We start from the raw sequence: 26,087 nt of genomic DNA on the forward strand, positions 1-26,087 counted from the left end.
AGCAATGATTCTCAACCTTGGCTACACAATGCCATCACCTGGGGAGCTTTAAAAACTACTGATGCTGGACTTCCCTGGTGGTGCAGTGGTTGAGAGTCCGCCTGCCGATGCAGGGGACATGGGTTCGTGCCCCGGTCCGGGAAGATCCCACATGCCACGGAGCGGCTGGGCCCGTGAGCCATGGCCGCTGAGCCTGTGCGTCCGGAGCCTGTGCTCCGCAACGGGAGACGCCACAACAGTGAGAGGCCCGCGTACGGCAAAAAAAAAAAAAAAAAAATACTGATGCTTGAGTTCCACCATAAGAGAGTGATCTCATTGATCTACGTTCAGCCTAGGCATAAAGATTTATAAAAGTACCCAAACTGATTTTTGTCAAATTAGCTTCACTGAAATATAACTTACAAACTATACAATTCATAATGTTTTCAAGGTGTATCTATTTTATAGCATGTATCAATACTTAATTCCTTTATATGGCTGAATAATATGTTATTGTATGGATGTATCACATTTTCTTCATCTACTCATTTGATGGACATTTGAGTTGTTTCTACATTTTTTGGCTATTATGAATATTTATATATAAGTTTTTGTATGGACATTTGTTTTCATTTCTCTTGGGTATATACCTAGGAGTTACCATATGATTATGGTAACTTTATATTTAAACTTTTAAGGACCTGCTAATTTTACACTCCAACCAGCTATGTATGAGTATTCCCATTTCCCCACATCCTCTTATTAGTGACCCTTACGGATGTCTATCTTTTTTATTATAGCCATCCTAGCTGATACAAAGTGGTATCTCATTGTGGTTTTGATTTACATTTTCCTTTTCATGTGCATATTGACCATGTGTATAACTTCTTTGGAGGAATGTCTATTCAGATCCTTTGCTCATTTTAAAAGTGGGCTATTTGTCTTTTTATGATTGAGTTGCAAGAATTCTTAATATATTCTGCATGCAAATCCTGTATCAGATACATGATTTGTTAATATTTTCTCTGATTCTGTGGGTTGTGTTTTGCTTTCTTAATAGTATCATTTGCAGAAAAAAAGTTTAAAATTTTGGTTTAGTACAGCTTAACTATTTTTTCTTTTGTTGCTTTTGGTATTTTATCTAAGAAATACCTGCCTAATGCAAAGTCATAGAGATTTACCCTTATGCTTTCTTCTAAGATTGCTATGCTTTTAGCTCTTACATTTACGTCTATGATCCACTTTAAGTTAATTTTTGTGTATTCTGTGAGGTAGGAATCCAATTGCATTCTTTTGCATGTGAATATCTAGTTATCTCAGTAACATTTACTGAAAAGATTCTTCTTCCCAATTGAACTATCTTGGCATCCTTGTCAAAAATGCAGCTGATTCTCCGGATTTAAAAATGGGCAGAAGAACTGAATAGACATTTGTCCAAAGAGGAAATGCAGATGGCCAACAAGCACATTAAAAGATACTCAACATCACTAATCATCAAGGAAATGCAAATCAAAACCACAATGAGATAACACTTCACACCTGTCAGAATGGCTATCATCGAAAAGAACACAAATAACGAATGTTGGTGAGGATGTGAAGAAAAGGGAACCCTCATACACTTTTGGTGGGAATGTAAATTGGTGCAGCCACTGTGGAAAACAGTATGGAGGTTTCTCAAAAAACTAAAAATAGAAGTACCATACGACCCAGCAATTCCATTCCTGGATATATATACAAAAAAATACTAATTCAAAAAGATACATACACCCAATGTTGACAGCAGCAAGTAACCACCAACAGATGAATGGATAAAGAAGATGTGGTGTGTATATATGTAATGGAATACTATTCAGCCCTAAAAAAGCATGACATTTTGCCATTTGCAACAACATGGATGGACTTGGAGGGTATTATGCTAAGTGAAAAGAGTCAGACAGAGAAAGACAAACACTGTATGATATCACTTCTATATGGAATCTTTAAAAATGCAACACTTCAGCAAGCGGTGTTGGGAAAGCTGGACGGCTGCATGTAAATCAATGAAGTTAGAACACTCCCTCACATCACAGACAAAAATAAACTCAAAATGGCTTAAAGGTTTAAATATAAGACATGACACCATAAAACTCCTAGAAGAGAATATAGGCAAAACATTTTCTGACATAAATAGTACCAATGTTTTCTTAGGTCAGTCTCCCAAGGCAATAAAAATAAAAACAAAAAGAAACAAATGGGACTTAATCAAACTTATAAGCATTTGCACAGCAAAGGAAACCATCAGCAAAATGAAAAGACAACCTACATTATGGGAGAAACTATTTGCAAATGATGCAACCAACAAGGGCTTAATTTCCAAAATATACAAACTCAATATATAATTCAATAACAAAAAACCAAACAACCCAATCAAAAAATGGCACAAGACCTAAATAGACATTTCTCCACAGAAGACATACAAATGGCTGATAGGCATATTGAAGATGCTCAACTTTGCTAGTTATCAGAGAAATACAAATCAAAACTGCAATGAGGCATCACATCACACTGGTCAGAATGGCCATCATTAAAAAGTCTCAAATAATAAATGCTGGAGAGGGTGTGGAGAAAAGGGAACCCTCTTACACTGTTGGTTAGAATGTAAATTGGTGCAGCCACTATGGAAAACAGTACAGAGGTTCCTTACAAAACTAAAAACAGAGTTGCCATATGATCCAGCAATCCCACTCTTGGGCATATATACTAAAAGATGAAAACTCTGATTCGAAAAGATAGCAGTCCAATGTTCATAGCAGCACTATTTACAATAGCCAAGACATGGAAGCAACCTAAATGTCCACTGATGGATGAATGGGTAAAGAAGATGTAGTATACATATCATATTTATATAATGTGGCATATATGCACATATATATATATATATATTTCACAATAGAATATTACTCAGCCATAAAAAAGATAATGCCATTTGCAGCAACATGGATGGACCTAGAGATTATCATACTAAGTGAAGTAAGACAGAGAAAGACAAATATCTCATATCACTTATTTGTGGAATCTAAAAAATTATATAAATGAATCTATATACAAAACAGAAACAGACTCACAGACATTTGCAGAAAACAAATTTATGGTTACCAAAGGGGAAATATGTAGGAAAGGATCAATTAGGAGTTTCGGATTATCAGATACAAACTACTATATAGAAAATAGATAAATAATAAGGTCCTACTGTATAGCACAGGGAACTACATGCAATATCTTGTAATAACCTATAATGGAAAATAATCTAAAAAAGAAAATCTATCTATCTATCTATCTATAGATAGATATATAACTGAATCACTTTGCTGTACACCAGAAACTAACACAACATTGTAAATCAATTATACTTCAATTAAAAAATAAAAAAAATACAACAAACTAGTGAATATAACAAAAAAGGAGTGGACTGACAGATACAGAGAACAAATTAGCAGCTACCAGTGGGGAGAGGGAAGCGGGGAGGGGCAATCTAGGGGTAGGGGATTAAGAGGTACAAACTATTATGTATAAAATACGCTATAAGGATATATTGTACAACAATATATAGCCAATATATATAATGACCATAAATGGAGTATAACCTTTAAAAATCGTGAATCACTATAGTATACACTTGTGACTTATATAATACTGTACAGCAACTGTACTTCAACAACAAACATACACACACACAAATGCAGCTGATTCTAACACACTGCGTGGGATGAGGATTGCTAATTTCAAGCCTTGTTACAGAAGGTCACCATATTTGATTGTATGTTCTAAATTCTTGATTTTTTTTTTCTGTAGAGCAAAAGATGGGGGCTAAGCTTTTCGGGTGCTTATGTAATGAGTCCACATACAACGATAATGACTTCCTCTTGAAAGGAAGTCAGTGCGCCAGAAAATACCTTAAGAAATCTATTGACAACTTCCTACATTCACTTCCTTTATATGTCCCTGTATAAGTACCTTGAACACGAACTTTTAGCAGGTGATCCAATTTCTTCCTCAAAGGTGTGTGTACCAAAGTGAGCTAGAGGGAAAAAAAAAAGTGTGTTTTCTATATTCATAACACTTTTCAGCAATATCAACTTTGTGATCATCACAATCTTGTAGAATAGTGGCCTCATGAAGCTCATACAATGTTCATGGGATTGATTATTGCTATATTATAGTGTGCTAACTTTTATCTTCTATATGTATCTATGTATTTACAGGTAATGCTACAATTATTGTGGCATTTCATGATTCTTTCGTATATCATACTGTTCCAAGGTTTCATTTCCAGACAACTGAAGCATAGAAAGTGGACAATGTCAATTGCTTCAACAGTTCATGGTCGTTTTTCCCACCAATTCCAAAGGCCTCACTCTCTCACATGCAGCCCTGCGCTGTCTTTAAGAGCATAACCTTTCAGGGTCTGCATCTCAACTCCATAAGGTTATATAAACTTGAACCTTGTTTTTCTCTCTAGCAGAAGGTGGATAAAGAACACCTACATACAGTGTTGTTATGAGAATTAAATGGGGAAACATATATAAAGTGCTTGGGCTATATACTAAGTGCTAAATAAGCTGATAGCTTAAAAACAAAGACAACACCTTTTGCTGCAAAATTCGGATCCTGACTCTGTAAACATGGAAAGAATATAATCACGGATACAAGACTATAACCTAGATACAGATACAAGAATAATATGTAGATAAAATGAAACATTAATATTCCTATCCATCCCTTTTGCTGGCAAGAGTTCCCCTTATGAAATACACTGGTGTAGCTATAACTTTAATTTCCAAGATGTATTACGATATTCTCTTCCATGTGAGGGTCTCTTTTTAGAAAAGTATCAGTGCCAAATACAGCCAAGTCACACAGTCCACTCACGAACTGCACATAAAAAAGATACATTACAATCTGTTATCTATGAATTTCCCCTATTTTTTGGATTAAGCATATGGTATAGTTTAGCTGTATGAGCAATATTCTCTTCATTAGACCGTTGATTCCACTTGCAAAATGTCAATATCTAAATAATGACTGATGATGTTCATGGAAAATGATTTTTCAGTAATCACACAAGTTCATGAAATGCCCTGGTTTTATTATGGAAAGGTAATGGGTGTTTTTATTAGGGCAAAAGTCTGGGCTCCAGGCTGATAGGAATGAAGCAGAGCCCTCTAATCAGCTTCGTTAACGTAGGCACCTAGGGGACTGTTCAGAGACCCTTCCTTCCTGCAATGTTCACTACCCGCCCTGGCATACATTAATGGTCATGGCAGTAAGAACCATGGTGGTAAGAATTATGCAACAAAAAAGAACTGTAAGATGTTCACATTGACCACCTAATGCAGAGACCTACCTCTGAACCAGTGAAATGGGCTTGTCTCATGCACGTTCATAACAACCAAACTGGAGTAATAAGGGGCGGGGGGAGAGTGTTTGTTTTGGCCAAGCTAGTTAAAATAATAGTAGCTAGAATTTAGAGAGCATTTATTATGTACCACACACCATTTCAAATGTTTTGCATGTACTATCTCACTTAATCCTCAACATTATGACGTAGATACACCTTGGCATAGAGCAGTTGAGTGACTTCCAAGATAACCTGTTTGAGCAGGTGACAGAATTGGGTTTGGAACTCAGGCAAAGTCCTGAATTCCCCACTCCTAACCACTACGCTAAACTGTCTCCTTGGCCAAATGCAGACACGGCCTCAGTAACTTTTTAAATGTATGATGTTTCCATTCATTCAGCTTATTTTTTTAAAAAAATTATTTATTTTTGGCTACATTGGGTCTTCGTTGCTGCGCATGGGTTTTCTCTAGTTACAGCGAGTGGGGGCTACTCTTGGTTGCAGTGCGCGGGCTTCTCATTGTGGTGGCTTCTCTTTGTTGCAGAGCATGGGCTGTAGGTGCACGGGCTTCAGTAGTTGTGGCATGCAGCCTCAGTAGTTGTGGCTCACAGGCTCTAGAGCGCAGGCTCAGTAGTTGTGGTGCACAGGCTTGGTTGCTCCGCGGTATGTGGGATCTTCCCGTACAAGGGCTTGAACCCGTGTCCCCTGCATTGGCAGGCGGATTCTTAACCACTGCGCTACCAGGGAAGTCCCCGTTCAGCTTATTTTTAAGGCTGAAATAACAAATATCTCTATTCACTTCAAATGCCTCTATTAACAAAAGAGTTAATCATTTTCCTCCATCTTCTTCTCTTAAAGACTTACATAAAATGATACATAGTTAATTGTCTCTGATGCCATTTCAGTATTCAATTTTAATTTACCCAAATTTCACGTTTTCTGGGTTAGTTTTTTTTAAAAAAAGGGGGCAAGGATGCACTGATCAGTAACTAGTTTCCAATATGCTACAAATATTTTCTAAAAGTCTACAGTTTCAGACACTGAGATCACAGCACTGTCCATTTATAAATAGAGTTTCCAGTTTTTGACTTTCATTTTCCAACTAGTTGAAGGGTGGGGCAGTAAAACATTTCCCATAAATAAATGAAGTACTCTGATACTCCGCACTTCTTTTACCACTAGCTGCTGACCATCTGTCATAAAAAAAGACACACCCTGGAAGGCAGTATCAAATTTTTAGAAACAGAAGTAGCCATGGCAATATTTCCTGAGATGAAATTTTGAAAAAAAAAAGTTACTGACTAAAACATTCAAGAAACACCCACAGAGCAACATCCACCCTGTTTACCTTTTGTAAGCATCATCATCAACATCCTTATCATCTCCCCCTCACGCTACTGAGTTGCTACTATGTTCCAGGCACTGTGCTAAGTGTCTCATACATATTCTTTCAGTACGTCTTCACACAAGTGCCTATGAGGTGGGCAACACTAATGTTACATTCTACGCATGAGGAAACTGATACTTAAGAGTTGTAAAGTAACTTTCCCAAGATCATACAAGTAATAAAGGGAACAGGCAGGATTTGAACCAGATCTAACCACAGACTTCACATCTTCAACCATTACACTAGTGAAATTCCCCACAGGACTTATTTTCTTTGTTATGTCGGTGAAGGTGACATTGGGTTTGTGTGAATTCCATGCTCCTTCAAAAGCCATTTTAACATGCACACATTACCATGAATAAAGTGTTTAGCCATGGAAATTATAAACTTTTGACTAAATTTGGTGAGGAAATACGTAACGTAAATTGATCTGATGTAAGAGTTTTATATGAGGAGAGAAATTTTTCATGTACATTTTTATTAAGGAATCATTAAATGTTTAAAGTAGGCTGCTTGAGAAATACGTAATATTATTAATAACTGAATCATGCCCTTATTACAGTCTTTTCCTATTCATTACTGAAAAATAATTGGTAGAACTTCTGGGTTAGTATCAGGGCAAATCAGCAGAACCTAATGTGCCTTTTTTCCAATTTCCATTATAATATCTGTGAAGAATTACAAAAAGATGAAAACTGGCAACAGTGTTGGAAACTGAAGAGAAGACTAGATGCCAAAGTCTTGAGGGGATTTTCACTAATGTCAATGCTGAAGAGATTAACTACATATTCTTGGATTCTAACATAAGAATCAAAACCCAGTCCGAAAGAAAATCGAAAAAGATGGATTCACTTTGTCTACCTCTAGCTATAGAACTCAGGAGCCGCACTAAACCAAAAGTGGGCAGTGATCTCCTCTTAGCTATCTTCCAGAGGTAGCCCATCATGCCTTTCCTCTCTCACTGCCAGTTTCTTCCTTCTCTATGTCCCTCCAGACAACAAACTAGACAGATGTGTCACATTCGAGAATGTGATGCAGCCAGACAGAAAATGTCTGAAACAACACTCAGAGCACTACATAACTATGAACATAGTGTAGAAGCTCTTTTGTCAACAAGGGTAAAGTAGGGAATCAAAAAAATAACATCATTCCTTAAACAGTTTTTTCCTTTTTTTTTAAATTGAAGTATAGTTGATTTACAATATCATGTTAGTTTCAGGTATACAGCACAGTGATTCAGTCATATATATATATATATATATATATATATATATATATATATATATATATTCCAGTTCAGGTTATTACAAAATATTGTGTATAATTCCCTGTGCTATACAGTAGGAAACATTTTGCTTTAACTTAAAAATATATATATATATGTATATCTACTTGACTGCAGTGACTACACAAATAGACTTTGAATGCAGGGCTACTGGTTGGTGTTCCATACCATCTTTATTTCATAAGCCATTTTTATAATGCTCCATCTCCAGTTTCTAGTGCTGTTTTTCTTACACTGGAGCAAAAGCTGAAGAACATGTGAATTTCCAGATTTCCATAGAATAATGGTGGCCATCTACATTTGAATCTCTCCACCCGCTTCCCTTAAAAAAATGTACTGAAAAGGAAAGAAAGTAAAGTCACCCAACACCCAAGCCTACAACATAAGCGCGAGAGAGAACATATTTAAACCTGGATGGACATGAGGAAATAACCATCTAAGACCTGAAGGGTCAGTGCCAGTGCCCACCCTAGGGAAGAGTCAGGCTGGGATCATGCCAAAAAGGGTGCAGGGTACAAGAGGGGAAGGGACTTAGATCATATCTGATTAAATAAACCCAGAAAGAGGGCCCCACCCTGAGTGACCAAAGATCTGGTGCCTGGTGGACTGGATGACTGGCTACCGGGGAGTCATAAGGAAGTGGCTTGGAAAATGTGCAGGATCAGAGTGGCAGTCCCGGACAGGTGCCAATTCTGAGAGAGGCAGTTGAAGAACAGGTGTCTTCTGGAAGATGGATGGTAAAGGGAAAGGAGGCAGAGGCAAAAGATCATGGTCCTCCCATAATGACATAGTATCTATCATAGAATCATAAGAAGGTGGACCAGAAAGAAAGTGGCAGCATTTACTAAAGAAACTGTACTTCACTGGAGCAATATAAGAAGGGGCTCTTGAACTAAGAAATAAATTAAACTATCCAAATCCCACCCCCACAGATTACCTGCTATTGTGAGTCCAGGAAAAGCTAACATACATAAACATGACAAAAAGAGCTCAGCATCTAAACAAAATTACCATAGAAATTTTTTAAAATAGCAAATGAGAATTCAAAATTTTGACAAATGAAAATATTCTCCCATATGGAAAAAAAGTCACAAAGCAGAAGAAAACATTTACATAATATTTCAACATGAATTAAATATAACTAAATCAGCAAATGCTGATATTAAAAAAAGTTACCATGAATTAAACATTTAAAAACTCAGACACCAAACTAGGGGAAGAAACTGAAAGAAAAAACAAAATCTCAGAAATGAAGGGCCATTATATATAACTAAAAGTATATGAAAGCATATAGCGAATGAAAATGAAAAGAGAAAAGCTAATTAATTCAAAATAAGGGAAAAAAAGAAGTAAAAATGATCAGAAAGGAACTGAAAGAAGCAAAAGATATGCAAACAAGGTTTAATAATATCTGTAATTGGAGTCCCTGAAAAAGAAACACAATAGAATGTCAATTTAAATCTATAATTAAAATAAACTCTGAAATAAAAGGCCTGAGTGTACCCTACTGTGCATCTGGGAACCTGACCCAGTTTGGTCACTTTTGAGACATATCTAGTAAAAAAGTCTTAGATTTTAAATAATAATAGTGATAATAAAAATCTTTCAGACCTCCAGAAACCTGGTCTGGGAAGATCCCACATGCCGGGGAGCAACTAAGCCTGTGTGCCACAACTACTGAGCCTGCACTCTAGAGCCTGCGAGCCACAACTACTGAGCCCATGTGCCACAACTACTGAAGCCCAGGCACCTAGAGCCCGTGTTCCGCAACAAAAGAAGCCACCGCAATGAGAAGCCCACACAGTGCAACGAAGATTAGCCCCCGCTCACCGCAACTACAGAAAGCCTGCATGCAGCAATGAAGACCCAACGCAGCCAAAAATAAATAAATAAAGTAAATAAATGTATAAAAAAAAAAGAAAGAAGATCAGGGTAACATTAAATTTATCAACAGCAACATACAAAACAAGTATACAGTGGTGTAACATTTTCTAGAAACTCAAGGAAGGGAAAGTATGAGACAAGGATTTTATATCAGTTGAACTGCTTTGCTATTATCAAAATTGTAGGAATGGTTTTAATATACGGGCAAAAATCCAAAGAATCCTCAGAAGTCTATTAAAGAATGAATTCCTCCAACTAAGAGCTAATTGAGAACACTTTAGAAATGGACAAGTGGTTAGCACAGAATATATTATTATAGATCTGACAAAAACAAACTTGTGGACAAGGATAGAAGAACAGCATTATATATTATATGCTCTGACAAAGTAGAAACAATAGAACTAAAAATAAAACTGTGGTTTATGTCATAGAGTGTTCTGCCTATGTTTTCCTCTAAGAGTTTGATAGTGTCTGGCCTTACATTTAGGTCTTTAATCCATTTTGAGCTTATTTTTGTGTATGGTGTTACAGAGTGATCTAATCTCATTCTTTTACATGTAGCTGTCCAGCTTTCCCAGCACCACTTATTGAAGAGGCTGTCCTTTCTCCACTGTACATTCCTGCCTCCTTTATCAAAGATAAGGTGACCATATGTGCATGGGTTTATCTCTGGGCTTTCTATCCTGTTCCATTGATCTATATTTCTGTTTTTTGTGCCACTACCATACTGTCTTGATTACTGCAGCTTTGTAGTATAGTCTGAAGTCAGGGAGTCTGATTCCTCCAGCTCCGTTTTTTGTTCTCAAGATTGCTTTGGCTATTCGGGGTCTTTTGTGTTTCCATATAAATTGTGAAATTTTTTGTTCCAGTTCTGTGAAAAATGCCAGTGGTAGTTTGATAGGGATTGCACTGAATCTGTAGATTGCTTTGGGTAGTAGAGTCATTTTCACAATGTTGATTCTTCTCTAACACCACACACAAAAATAAGCTCAAAATGGATTAAAGACCTAAATGTAAGGCCAGAAACTATCAAACTCTTAGAGGAAAACATAGGCAGAACACACTATGACATAAATCACAGCAAGATCCTTTTTGACCCATCTCCTAGAGAAATGGAAATAAAAACAAAAATAAACAAATGGGACCTAATGAAACTTCAAGGCTTTTGCACAGCAAAGGAAACCATAAACAAGATGATAAGACAACCCTCAGAATGGGAGAAAATATTTGCAAATGAAGCAACTGACAAAGGATTAATCTCCAAAATTTATAAGCAGCTCATGCAGCTCAATAACAAAAAAACAAACAACCCAATCCAAAAATGGGCAGAAGACCTAAATAGACATCTCTCCAAAGAAGATATACAGACTGCCAACAAACACATGAAAGAATGCTCAACATCATTAAACATTAGAGAGATGCAAATCAAAACTACAATGAGATATCACCTCACACCAGTCAGAATGGCCATCAACAAAAAATCTAGAAACAATAAATGCTGGAGAGGGTGTGGAGAAAAGGGAACACTGTTGCACTGCTGGTGGGAATGTGAATTGGTACAGCCACTATGGAGAACAGTATGGAGGTTCCTTAAAAAACTACAAATAGAACTACCATATGACCCAGCAATCCCACTACTGGGCATAGACCCTGAGAAAACCATAATTCAAAAAGAGTCATGTACCAAAATGTTCATTGCAGCTCTATTTATGATAGCCCGGAGATGGAGACAACCTAGGTGCCCATCATCGGATGAATGGATAAAGAAGATGTGGCACATATATACAATGGAATATTACTCAGCCATAAAAAGAAACGAAATTGAGCTATTTATAATGAGGTGGATGGACCTAGAGTCTGTCATACAGAGTGAAGTAAGTCAGAAAGAGAAAGACAAATGCCGTATGCTAACACATATATATGGAATCTAAGAAGAAAAAGAAAAAAGAAAAATAAAAAGGTCATGAAGAACCTAGAGGCAAGATGGGAATAAAGACACAGACCTACTAGAGAAAGGACTTGAGGATACGGGGAGGGGGAAGGGTAAGCTGGGACAAAGTGAGAGAGTGGCATGGACATATATACACTACCAAACGTAAAATAGATAGCTAGGGGAAGCAGCCACATAGCACAGGGAGATCAGCTCGGTACTTTGTGACCACCTAGAGGGGTGGGATAGGGAGGGTGGGAGGGAGGGAGACGCAAGAGGGAAGAGATATGGGGACATATGTTTATGTATAACTGATTCACTTCGTTATAAAGCAGAAACTAACACACCATTGTAAAGCAATTATACTCCAATGAAGGTGTTAAAAAAAAAAGAAAAGAAAAGAAAATGGATGAAGGACTCAAGTAGATATTTCTCCAACGAAGGTACACAAATGGCCTGCGAACACATGAAAAGATGCTCAACATCACTAAATACACGGGAAATGCAAATCAAAACCACAATGAGGTATCACTTCACATCCATTAGAATGGCTACTATCAATTTTTTTTTAAAGGGAAGGAAAGAATCAGTGCTGGTGAGGATAAAGAGAAACTGGAACTCTTGCACATTGTTGGTGAGAATATAAAACGGTACAGCCACTATGCAAAACAGTACAGCAGTTCTTCAAAAAATTAGAAATAGAATTACCATACGATGCAGCAATTCCACTTCTAGGTATATAACTCAAAGAATAGAAAGCAGGGTCTCAAAGAGAGTTTTGTACACCTATGTTCATAGCAGCATTATTCACAATAGTCAAAGGTGGAAACCACACAACTGTCCAACAATGGATGAATGGATAAACAAAATGTGGTATACACATAAATGGAATATTAATCAGCCTTAAAAAAGGAAGGAAATTCTGATACATGCTACATGAATGAACCTTGAGGATACTATGGTAAATGAAATAAGCCAGTCATAAAAAGACAAATACTGTAGGATTTCACTTGTATGAGGTATCTGCAGTACTCAAATTTATAGGGACAGAAAGTAGAAGGGTGGTTGTCAAGGGCTGGGGGGAGGGGGAAGTAGAGAGCTGTTGTTTAATAAATATAGAGTTTTAGTTTTGCAAGATATAAAAGTTTCTGGAGATTAGTTATACAACAATGTGAATACACTTAACACTACTGAACTGTACACTTAAAATGGCTAAGATAGTAAAATTTGTTATGTGTATTTTATCACATTTAAAAATAGATTAAAAAAAGAAAAATATACTGGATGGAATTAACAGAACATTAGGAATTGAGAAAAAATTAATCTTGAAGGCATACTGACAGAATCTATCCAAAATGAAATATGTAGAGAAAAAATAATTAAGAAAAAAAAAAAAACAACAATGAAAAGAACATCAGCAAGCAGAGGGCAACTTCAAGTGTCCAGGTGAGAAGACTAAATGTCTCCATTCTTCCCAAATTAATTTTCATGGTTAATCTCATTTAATTTTTAAGAAGCTTTTCTTTTAATGAAATAATCCCAGAGTTCATCAGAAAAAATTAAAAAGTGGGACTTGTCAAGAAAATTTCGTAAAGGAAATACAATGGGGAGGTGAATAGCTATTTCTGCCAGGTATTTAAATATACTCTAAAAGGTATGTTTATAACAGATTACAACAGTGAGGTGCTAACACAAGAACAGCTAAGCCAGTGGACTAAAATAGATGGCACCAAGACAGATCATAGCGCTAATAAGAACTTAGAACATAAAGTGGTACTAAAAATCAGTGAAAAAGGAAATATTTAATAATAATAATAATGAAATTATTATTCAATAATAATTACTCAAAAATCAGTCTGGGCTGTCTTGGTAATATTTGAAATAAAGTATCATTTTAGTTCAGAGGTTCTTAAACTTTGGCTCATTAAGAATTATACTTCAGGGCTTCCCTGCTGGCGCAGTGGTTGAGAGTCCGCCTGCCGATACAGGGGACAAGGGTTCATGTCCCGGTCTGGGAAGATCCCACATGCTGTGGAGTGGCTGGGCCCATGAGCCATGGCCGCTGAGCCTGCGTGTCCGGAGCCTGTGCTCCGCACGGGAGAGGCCACAACAGTGAGAGGCCCGCGTACCGCAAAAAAGAGAAAGAATTATACTTCATTGGGTTTCACGGTATTTGTGAAAATGGGGTGAAAAGTGACTTATCTTCCCTTCAAAATTCCTCTTGACACTGAAACCATAGGTGGGGAAAGTCTTTATAGTTTCATACTAAGTTTTTAAGATATTTCACATCATCAGGTAATATTCGATTGTCACCACTGTCATGTTTTTTTTTAATTAATTAATTAATTTTTGGCTGTGTTGGGTCTTCGTTGCTGTACCCGGTCTTTCTCTAGTTGCGGCAAGCGGGGGCTACTCTTCGTTGCAGTGTGTGGGCTTCTCATTGTGGTGGCTTCACTTTTTGTGAAGCATGGGCTCTAGGCACGTGAGCTTCAGTAGTTGTGGCACACAAACTCAGTAGTTGTGGCTCGCGGGCTCTAGAGTGCAGGCTCAGTAGTTGTGGTGCATGGGTTTAGTTGCTCCGCGGCATGTGGAATCTTCCCGGACCAGGTCTCGAACCTGTATGCCCTGCATTGGCAGGTGGACTTTTAACCACTGGGCCACCAGGGAAGTCCCCACTGTGATGTTATAACATCTAGAAGAGTTTCCCATTGATTAGAAAGGAAAAACATTCCTACCATTATGATTAGCGGTTCTGCTTTGGTTATATAAATTTAATGAAATATAAAGTAAGTTTAAAAATCCTTTGAAGTGTCTTGAAACAACCTATAGGCTGCTTATGAAGTTGAAAAGCAGAGAAACCATACAGAATCAGAAAGAACTTGGAGAAGCGATGTTCCCTAGAATTGACAAACATGTTCTATGGCTTCGAACAGATGAAAAACTGAAGCAGTCAAGGAACTCAGATTGCAAAGAACGTCACCCACTCCAGAATGGCTATTTCTTCTAAAATTTAATATTTTGGAGCAGACCTAAGAGGAATTGATAACTACGCAGCTAGTGAAACAGATGCTCTCAGCATAGCCAACTCTGTTACTGCCATTACTGGCATTCCTATTTCATGAGACCTTTTTGAAATGTTCAGAAACTACCATCATCTTGAAAATGGTATTTCCAAGTAAATATCTTACTGAAAAAAAGGTCGAGAACTCTGGACATTGACTGAGAATCTCTGACATTTGGCTGTCCATTTGTTTTTACTGCTTTGGAAGAGAAGCTCCTGACGTCAATGTGACTGGTTGCTTTCTGCATCGGCCGGCAAGGGTGCCAAATGCTCTGCCGCTGGTACTGAATGAACGCTTGCCTAGTGTTGTGAGAAGCATCAACTTCATCGGGACAGTGGGGGCTGAATCATTGCTTTCAGGATCTTTTATCAGGAAAATGGAGCAGAATGAGAGCAGTTCTTCACTTACTAAACAGAAATTTGCTGAATTTCCAGAGGAAAGTCTTGAAATGCTTGATGAGACATTGGGCAGAAATTTTACTTTTTTCAAATAGAAAAGGAAAGCCACTCTCTCATGGTTTCACGTACTTGGACAATAGTTTTGGTTGTAATATTCTAGTTACAGCCCTGCAGTCAACATTATGTCTGCTGCTGAAGGATGCAGAGCTCCTGTTCTATTCAAGATGGGTCACTAGGAGTTCAGCATGCCTCTGACACTGAGGAAAGACCTTCTGCAATCTGGAATTAAGGGTGGCAAAACTTCTTCCAATTCCTCGGCAGGCAGAAGCAAGTGCCAAACTCCTAAACGTTACTTCCGACAAAGATAATTTTAAGATTGAAATGTGGGTCTATAGTCGAAAATTGGTGATATGGATGAACATCAATGACTTGCACTTTGTCAAAGATCAGAACCTCAGTGAATCTGGGAACAGAGGAAATTATTCAAAATAAATTCAACTGTTTCTCAACTCAAGCCTACCCTCATTTGGCCAAGTATGCCACGATAGCTCCATTTGCTCATGTGTGCTTTTATAAGCCACAATAAGCCAAGTGTGCTTCTTTTTTTTTGCCACCAAAACGAAACAAAACAAAAAACTCAAAACAGATTGGATGGCAAGCCTGACACATATGTTATCATATCAAAACACTCAAAACTTTCTCCTGCTTCTGTAAGTCAAACTTCAACAGCCTTCATGGTGGAAGTTGGCGATAAGCTGAAGTTCATGTTTTGCTTTGCTTGGAAATTTTTATTTCCTTTTTATCATAAAGTAGGTATTAATTTTTGCATTAAAAATGAGTGAGAGGCAGAGGTTTTCAAAGAATGTCATATTTTTCTATGTGTACATAGAAAAGAATGTGTAATCAATATCTAACATCATAAAAATAAATTCTATCTAAATTATTGTACATATGCTTAGGTACTTTTTTTGGTAACTTCAAAGCTTTCAGAGTCTCAAGGAGCTCTGTGATTCAAAAATCTGAGAAAAACCCCATTCCTCTGATTTAGATATTGACCTCACGTAACAAAATATCATTTCACAACAGTTCAAGAATTACATGGAAGAAAATCAAACCACAACACTTAGAAGAAAATATAAATGTTTAGCAGGTTTCAAGCTGAGAAAAAAGCTTTCTGAACAAAAAAGCAAGAGAAAAATAATAAATAAATAAAAATGGCCATTCTCTAGTTCAATTATTTAATTTCACTTATATCTAAGGGGAAAATCCAAACTGTAAACAGAGGAGGTCATTTTCCCCTGGTCACTAGGGGACCAGTCAATCAGCCACTACCCCTTGCTGTAACACCCAACAGAGGTTTAAAACTATTACACTAGACATTGTCACTCCATCAGTAGAAACAATACCTCCAGTATATGTACATTTATATTTGTTTATCAGCTGGATATATGTACTAATCTACTAATACATTATATACCTTATAAAATATATACTTAAAAAAGATGAGATAAAATTAACTACAAATACAAGTTCTCAAGTTTTCTTCCTGCACCCTTGCAGGTGTGTACACCTCCCCACTTTGGGGGCCGTTGTTCGGCATGGTGGTGGCTAAACAGGAAGGCCCTGCCACCATTTCCAAAGCTGAGTCTGCCTTCTGCTCCCCAGATTGTGTACCTCCTGCCCATCTGCCAGCTCTCGGTATCACAACACACTCTTTTACTGCCTTCCTAGTGCAGATCATTATGGGACGTCATCTACTTATTTATGGGTTTACTTGTTTATTCCTACCCCCCCCCCCGCCCCCCCGACTCCCCAGCTAGAATATAAGCTCTGTGAGAGCCAGGATGGTGCCTGTCTTGTTCATTCCTAGTTCCTCCACACCTAGAACAGAGCTTGGTACATAGTAGGTGCTCATTAGGTACTTATTGTGTAATAAGGGTATACAGCTGCTCCCCCACTCAAATTCCAGCTGTTCCCCCTGCTTGGTCCTCCATTCTCCTAGCAGGCAACAGGGCAGGTCCCCTGACCCTCTGCAGAAAGCAAACAATACCCTATCCTACTTCTTAGCACAGCTTCCACTTTAAAGACCTCTCATGGAGGGTGAGCCACAGAGGACTATCTTGCTCCTCATAGAAAACACAGGCCCCCCAATCTCAAATCCAGAACTTAAAAATATATACATATATAATTACAGTATTTCTAAAGGCAGTTCTTCTTTTTCAATCATCTATTTGCAAGCTGAACTATCGTATTCATGCAAAAGCGATCCCTCTCAATCAAGTCAAGCTGTTCTTAGAGCTTCTGTCCTGGGAGGGAAAAAAGACAGGTGGGCAGGTACCTGATGGTTTTCCACACATCGAAGCCATCCAGAGGCTTGGTGCCCTCTGTGCTGCCCCCCGCCAGCTTCACCAGGGTCGGAAGCCAGTCGGAAATGTGGATGAGCTCCCGGTTCTTCACGCCCCTCCGTTTCAGCAAGGGGCCGGCCACAAAGCCCACCCCTCGCACGCCTCCTTCCCACAGGCTCCACTTTCTTCCTCGAAGGGGCCAGTTATTGCCCCCTGCCAATGTCTGCCCACCGTTATCTGAAACACAATTAGGTCATGGCATGAGGACAAGGCTAACTATTAGATATATTTAAGAACAAAAGACTTGGATGCATGTTATTATTAAATGGTGCTTAGGAACTAAGAAAGAAGATTCCTCTTTCCCCTCTCCCATAGCAGCTACCCTCCTCCCACCTAACACAACCCTCCATCCCAGGGCATAACCAGGGCTCAGCACGGCACATGTCTGACACTAGACCTTTAAATCCTCCATGGAGAGGGCCACTGAAAAACAAGGAAGGCCCCTGAGGGGAACTGCTTGGGATAGAGCCCTGTGCTGAGCAATGACTAGGATTCAAATGCATGCATGCAACTTTGTGTAACACAGGAGAATGAACCCAGGTAGGTGGAGCCCCTCCCCGTACATGAAAAGACACCTCTGAATAAGTTTCACTTAGGAACCTAAGGCTCCTAATTAGTGGGGATAGCGAACCTTTTTGTTTTCTTCCTGGAAAATTTTTCTAACATTTAAACTGGTAACAGAATCAACATTTGACTCCCTGGTGATCTGAACTCTTAAGAGTGAAAGTTGAAGACTTCCCCAGTGGGTTAAGTGTCTCTGTACACAGAACAGTTGGATGGAAAAAATAATTGCAAGAAAAATTCCTCCCTTCTTGACAGGATGGCAGGACAAAGCTTCATCGTATACTGTATGCCAGGGAAGAGAAGGTTTCTCTCCCAAGACAGCCAAGAGAATGGAGGACATTGGGGAAGCCAGAGAAGATACAAAAGTGACTTCAGTATCTTACCAGCTGGGTGGGGCTCAGAGTTAGAAATTAAGTTGGACTGTAGAAAGTAAAAAGTCATATTTCTTACATACTGAGGTTGTAGAATCATATTATCTCCAAAAGTACTCATACACTTAGGTGACTTTAGAGATATGTTTTAAATATCACTTATTTGCATGTGCATTACACTCTGATTAAATGTTTTCTAAAAGCCACTGTTATCCAAATGAACCACAGGAGGGCAGTATGACAGATGTGCTCTATAGAACATTATGTATAAAGAAATCTAACACAGAAATCAAGCTCTATCAAAGCCAAAGGATGCTCATGGAAGGAAAAAGAACCAGCATTTGTTAAGCACCCACTCTGCACCAGACACTCTTTTAATTTCACATTATCACAGACTCTGGAGTCTGACAGACCTGGAATTGAAGCATGATGCCAGCCACTCACTAGGTGTGTGACCCAGGGCAATACACTGCCTCAGTTTCTCATCTTTAATGTAGAGATAATAATTCCTACCTCATTCATGTATTATGGTGAGAATTAAGTGACATCATTTATAATAATGGTTTGGGGCTGGGGACCTGGCACAATCTAAGTTCTCAATAAATGGTAGCTAATATTTGTAACAATACAAATAGTCTAGTATTATAACTATTTTGTCATGAGAGACTTGAAAATGCCAAACAACTAATAAGTGGCAAAGCTAGGATTCAAACAATGTCTGTGTGACTCCCAGGCTCCTCCTGCCCCCAGGGTGCCCTGCTCCTGAGGTCCCTGGTATAGAGTGAGTTTTATATCTATATAAAACTTTACTTCTCTATGAAAAACATAAGCATGGTCAATCTCAGCTAAGTTTACACTCTTCCCATGATACAGCAGGAGAGCTATCTCAAGGTGATGATAATTCCCTTATGAGGAGCCTCTGATGCTGGTGGGTAAGATATTCAAGGCTCTACTGTCAAGGAGGCTTCTGATCAAGCCCTTAACACACCAGGTCTTCAGTTCTTCTCTGTGCCTTGTGAGGGGGAGAAGGAAGGGTCTTGAGCTACATTAGAGGAAGGTAACAGTTCTTTAACACAGGTGGGTGACAGTCAATCTCATCATTTGTTATCAGACAAGAACCTTTTCTTAAACCTCACATCTCTTCTTGACAAAGCAAATGGTCACCCAAGCCAGTTTATTAAATACACATTCTATTTCACGTGAGCAGACCTGCACGCTCAAAACAGGGGGCACCATCTTTAGACAAAGGGAATTCCTCACACTCCATTGAGTATCAGTCACCAATAACCACTGTATCAAAACTTAAAAGAAGGTGCTGTTCATGTGATACAAAAATACACTGGAAATAAGTGTTTACACTCTACCTGTGAAGCCAAGAATGGCTAAGACAGCACGATCATTTCCCTGTGCTGTCTGGATTGCTATAAATGATACTGGCTCAGGGCTTGTAGAAGATGCCTGTTGTCTCCATTTTTGATCGATTACACTCCTTTGAAATATTAGATAATGTCTCTTTCAGTTCCACCTATTTGTTAGTGCTCAGTACAAAAATGGTGGATGATGAAGATGGTAGAAACAAGAGTGGAGGTGATGGGGAGAAGCGTGGGGTGGGTCTGGAATCTGATCTCAGGCCCTTGACGTATGACTCAGGAAGGAAAATACTCTGGGCTGTAACGAGAATTTGGCCATGGCTGCTACCGTAGGAGCTGGAAGGTGTTTCCACATCTTATTTGGGAGGTGCCAGTGCAGTGCGTGTGACTGTTTTTGCATTAGCTTCTGTGATGTTTTTCCCATTAGCAATGATAAGCGATTCTATCGTCTGTTATCGATGTGGCTTCCGCCATCATTTTTTTGAGAGCACTCCAGGGAGAAAGGACTGTTAATTGACACACCTGCAACTCATTCTCTTGGGCTCCCCAGTCACAAAGCCAACTGCAGAATCCACTGCATGAAGAGGACAATTCAGCTTTGCCAGGGACCTGGCCAGGCGGCACTGGCTGATGGTCTCCACTTACCAGCAAAAATCCACAGACTTAGGCCTTTGAGAAATAGGGTGCTTGCTGTCCATTGGTGCTAGTGCATTTGCCCAGGTATTTCAAGGAGTTGGACATAAAATTGATCAGAGTAACCAAGAATAAAATCGGCTCATTTGAAACAAGGTAGAGAAGGGGGCTTCCAATATCGTTCACTTAAGTCTGACATAAAGTTCAAAAAGACAATGAAGACCTAGAGTCTGTCATACAGAGTGAAATAAGTCAAAAAGAGAGAGACAAATACCATATACTAACACATATATATGGAATTTAAGAAAAAAAATGTCATGAAGAACTTAGGGGTAAAACAGGAATAAAGACACAGACCTACTAGAGAATGGACTTGAGGATATCGGGAGGGGGAAGGGTAAGCTGTGACAAAGTGAGAGAGAGGCATGGACATATATACACTACCAAACATAAGGTAGATATCTAGTGGGAAGCAGCCGCATAGCACAGGGAGATCAGCTCCGTGCTTTGTGACCGCGTGGAGGGGTGGGATAGGGAGGGTGGGAGGGAGGGAGATGCAAGAGGGAAGAGATACCGGAACATATGTATATGTATCACTGATTCATTTTGTTGTAAAGCACAAGCTAGCACACCATTGTAAAGCAATTATACTCCAATAAAGATGCTAAAAAAAAAAGAAAAACAAAAAAAGACAATGAAACCACCACCATTTCAAACACGTTTCTTTTCATTTTCTCTCCTAATTTTCCTTTGGGCAAAAGTTAATTTTTGTTCTTGTTAAGAATTAATTTTCAAGAGAAAATGTTCAGGTTTCATTTCCTGGCTGACATGAAAAAACTTCCAAATCAAAATAAGATGACTCGCCTTTCTGTCTGGCGGCAGCCATCAGGTGAGCCGAGATGCGCGCTTACAAGTACCTCCAGGAGCTATGGAGGAGGAAGCAGTCGGATGCGATGCACTTTTGCTCAGGGTGCGCTGCCGGCAGTACCACCAGCTCTCGGCGCTGCTCCGGGCGCCCCGCCGCACCCGGCCCAACAAGGCGCGCAGGCTGGGCTACAAGGCCAAGCAAGGTTATGCCATATGTCGGATTCGTGTGCGCCGCAGTGGCCAAAAATGCCCAGTTCCTAAGGGTATCACCTACAGCACGCCCGTCCACCATGGTGTCAACCAGCTCGTTTGCTCGAAGTCTTCAGTCTGTTGCCGAGGAGCGAGCTGGACGCCACTGTGGAGCCCTGAGGGTCCTGAATTCTTACTGTGTTGGTGAAGATTCTACGTACAAATTTTTTGAGGTTATCCTCATTGATCCATTCCATAAAGCTATCAGAAGACACCCTGACACCCAGTGGATCACCAAACCAGTCCACAAGCACAGGGAGATGCGGGGGCTGACATCTGCAGGCAGGAAGAGCCGCGGCCTTGGCAAGGGCCACAAGTTCCACGACACGATCGGTGGTTCTCGCTGCGCAGCCTGGAGAAGGCGCAATACTCTCCAGCTCCACCGCTACCGCTAATATAAGTAATGTTTGTAAAATTCTTAGCTAATAAACAGTTTAGGACATCCATGTCTGCTTGAAAGTGTTTTTTAATGTCTGTTAAAACTAGTTGTGTGCAGATTGTTCATTGAATGCATTGTCAAATCCTGAAAGTTAAAGTGCAATAATATTTGAAGACTTTAAGTGATGGTGTATCTTGTTTCTAGTAAGGGAAATGCCTTTGTTTTTGCTTTATTAGGGAGTTGATATGTCCGTGTTTAAAATGCTGTTTGGGGGATTCCCTGGTGGTGCAGTGGTTAAGAATCCACCTGCCAATGCAGGGGACATGGGTTCGAGCCCTGGTCCGGGAAGATCCCACATGCCACGGAGCAACTAAGCCTGTGCACCACAACTACTGAGCCTGCGCTCTAGAGCCTGCGAGCCACAACTACTGAGCCCGCGTACCACAACTACTGAGCCTGCATGCCTAGAGCCGGTGCTCTGTAACAAGAGAAGCCACCTCAATGAGAAGCCCATGCACCGCAACGAGGAGTAGCCCGCGCTCACCGCAACTAGAGAAAGCCCGTGTGCAGCAATGAGGACCCAATGCAGCCAAAAAAATAAAATAAATTAATTTTTTAAAAATGCCATTTGGTACAATAGGTGTAAAATTCTTTAAAAGAGGAGTGCAGAAACGAGCCATGTAGATTTGTTGGTGCATGTGATAAAATCTACAGCTTTACTGGGGTGATGCAATGCTCTGCTGGTTTACTCTAAAGTGGCTGTTTCATGGAGTTTGGCGCGAAACCCAAACTTTAAATTGGGTTTTCCTTGGAAATGTGAAGGATGTCGTGATCCTTTATCATGATCATATACAGAAAAATAATGAAAGTTGACTAGGGCCCACATTTTTAGACTTAATCTACTATTCCACTTATGTAACTGCTGCTTCCAAAAGGCAAAAAGTAAAGGAATGCCACCATTTTTTTAAGAGAATTGAAAAAACCTGTTGCAAGATGTTTCTCTTACAAATTGAAACAAATCCTGGTTAACCTAAATTAAATTGCCTTGGCCTCCATAGTACCACTGAAGTTCACATAAAAGGTGGGAGTTCCTGATTCAATCCTATGACTCTGGGATCTGTAGAATACTTACCTTCATGCAAAATAGTCATGGTATTTACACTAGTGTATATCGAAACTGATGGAAATCGAACACTAGGTAAATGAGAAGGGAGTTTTTAACCCTAAGGTTTGTAAGCTAGTGATGCTAGGATTGGGAGATTGGTGTTCATCAGGTACCTTTCAAGTGTGGGAGGATAGCAAAGGCTTGGGTCAAATTTTTCAATGTTTTATCTGTAGTATTAGTTTGTGACCATTATGAACTCTAAGCCACCTTAGGGGGGAAAACAGGGTTGGTTTTATTTAAAAGTAACATTGCTAAGTCCAATCCGTGTTACCTTGGGTCAAGCCAATTTATCCATTCCCATAAGCTACTGAGGAGAGACATGTAGTTGGTGTCAATACAAGTTCAATTGGTTTCCGAAAAAAAAAAGAAAAAAAATAAGATGACTCCAACTAGTAAAGGAAGCTATGAAACATTTCTGGGGGGGAAATCATTTTTCAGCAATGTTTTTGGAAGGGGGAAAACCTAATTATAAAATCTTTGCCGTATAGAAAATAAATGTCAAAATAAAACAAACGTCATCTACAGATGGTAAATCTCACTTTATTATTCATTATTGAACAAAAATAGCTGTCAAAAAGTCATGAAAAACACTGGTTAGCCAAAGATCCGAACAAACACATTAAGTATATGACAGTGAAGCCTCATTCGCATCCAGCTGATAAAAATTAAGATGGAACCATGACAACAGCATTAGGTTTTAGGACTACTCCCCAAACAGGGTAATGCTGTGGCTTGGCTTTAGAAGGCTGCCCTGAAGCATCAGTGTATATCTCCACCTTGCTGCCCCCATGGATCCTTCAACCCTGGCTTATCCAGGACAGCTCCTCACTCTGACATGGGGATCCTGGAGAGAAAAGCAAGGAAGGCTCCAGCAGCCTTGCACCAGGGCCTGGACTTCCCTCTGAACAGGCCACCCACGGGAGTGTGACAGATGAGCAGACAACAGGATTTCAGAGACCAAGAAGACTCTTTGTCCGATAAAGGACCTGTTACTCATGGTTGATTCTTTTAGACGAATTTTTTACTTAAAGCAATTTGGAGAGTTAATGTACGTCTTAGTAGTCATCTAAAGGATTAGGTAAATTCAATCTTCTCCTAATGAAAGATTCTAGAAAACATATCTACCCAGACATTCAATTTACAATCTGATGTTCTTCTCTTTCCCTCTTGCTCTACATTCAACACATTCACTTCTGCCAAGTTGATCATGAAAATGGATTTCCAATCCACCTCCCCCTTCTCCAGCCCCGTTGCCTTGGGTCCAGCACGGGTCTCACCTGGACACCTGGGGTAACATACGGAATGTTTCACGTTGCTATCAGAGGCATCTTTGTGAAGCCCAAACCAATCAGGCCACAAGCATGTTTAAAGACCTCTAACTGCTTCCTAATCAGGAAAAAGTTCAAACTTCAGTCCAACACATGGAATCCTTCATATGTGGCTCCAAACTACTTCTGGGGCATCAGCTCCTGCCCTTCCCCACAAAGCATGCACTGTGCTTCAGTCACAGAGAACTTACTTCTTGTTGTTAGACTACAACATGCGGACGTTGCCTGGGTACAGGTTGGCTCCTTTGCCTAAAATGCCCTCCCCATCTTTCCTGCTCGACTTAATAATGTCACACTGCTGTTTTTAATTTACTCCCCCCAGACAACCTCTGTCTCTTCACTGTCCTCCTGCACTTTATACTTTTCTATCACACTTATCTCTGTATGGTGTTGATCAGTTATTCGTGGTTTGTCTTCCCTGAGAACTCTGGCTCTCCAGGACAAGAACAATGTCTCATTCTTCTTTGCATTCCCCAAGACCTAGCACAGGACCTGCCAAAGAGGAAGGCTCGAGATCTGAGGGTGGAGAGGGGAGAACAAATAAGTGAATGGAGAAAAGGCCACCAAAAATGGAGACTGAAGACACTAAAAATTAACTCTGATTACTGCAGAGGGTTTTCTGAGCCTTCATCCAGCCACCCCATGACCTTAACTTTTAGGAAGCTGTTCTGCACACAGATGCTGCTTATTTTACAGGATATTGGCAAGAGGCACTCCTGGAACCCCATGAGGATTTAAACAAATCCAACCCACAAATACCAGAATTGTTTGTCCAATCTGGATCAGTTACCCAAAGTCAAAGGGGTTGTTGGAGAGCATTTGAGGAAGCACAGTCCTGGATGGGAAGAGAGTCCTCACTCACCCCTGTAACAAATCTTTCTGGATTTCATGGCCCATGGACCACTCTAGCTTTGGGGAAATGGCAGAATATGGCAGAAAATAAGACAGACAAGGTCCTTTCACATGGAGTGAGTAGAAAAAGAGGTAGGATCTCTCTACTCGTGGTAACTGGTGACTAGGCCTCTCAGAGAAGCTGTAACCAGAATGACGGGGTAGAGCCAACCACCATCAGAGAGAGGAGAACCCAGGCACGAGGTGCAGGAGGCTCAAGGGCCTGACTGTTGTGGCCTCTCCCGTTGTGGAGCACAGGCTCTGGACGCGCAGGCTCAGCGGCCATGGCTCACGGGCCCAGCCGCTACGCAGCATGTGAGATCCTCCCAGACCGGGGCACGAACCCGCGTCCCCTGCACTGGCAGGCGGACTCTCAACCACTGCGCCACCAGGGAAGCCCCTGTGTCAAGCTTCTTAATTAAATACTAAATTAACTGTACTCTTAAGAACCACTCTGAACTTAAGGAAAACTTGAGCTGAACGATGACTAGATATAAACAAAAAGCTGTCTGTTTTATGACTAATATATTTTTTCCTATCATTACTACAGTCACATTTCTAAT

The 26,087-nt window shown here is 39.7% G+C and overlaps 1 protein-coding gene and 1 pseudogene across 1 annotated transcript in view; one reads left to right on the forward strand and one right to left on the reverse strand.

Moving 5' to 3' along the window:
- The window catches only part of ARSB (arylsulfatase B), a 175,612-nt gene that overhangs the window by 76,575 nt on the left and 72,950 nt on the right, over positions 1–26,087 (reverse strand). Inside the window, exon 5 of the mRNA XM_029217193.1 lies at positions 17,641–17,884. Within this exon, the coding sequence (XP_029073026.1) occupies positions 17,641–17,884 (244 nt within the window). The remainder of the gene's footprint in view (positions 1–17,640; positions 17,885–26,087) is intronic.
- On the forward strand, positions 21,545–22,156 carry LOC114892366 (annotated as a pseudogene).

This window comes from Monodon monoceros, unplaced genomic scaffold (genome assembly GCF_005190385.1).
Source record: "Monodon monoceros isolate NGI ecotype Baffin Bay Population unplaced genomic scaffold, NGI_Narwhal_1 Super_Scaffold_12, whole genome shotgun sequence".
Taxonomy (NCBI): Eukaryota; Metazoa; Chordata; class Mammalia; order Artiodactyla; family Monodontidae; genus Monodon; species Monodon monoceros.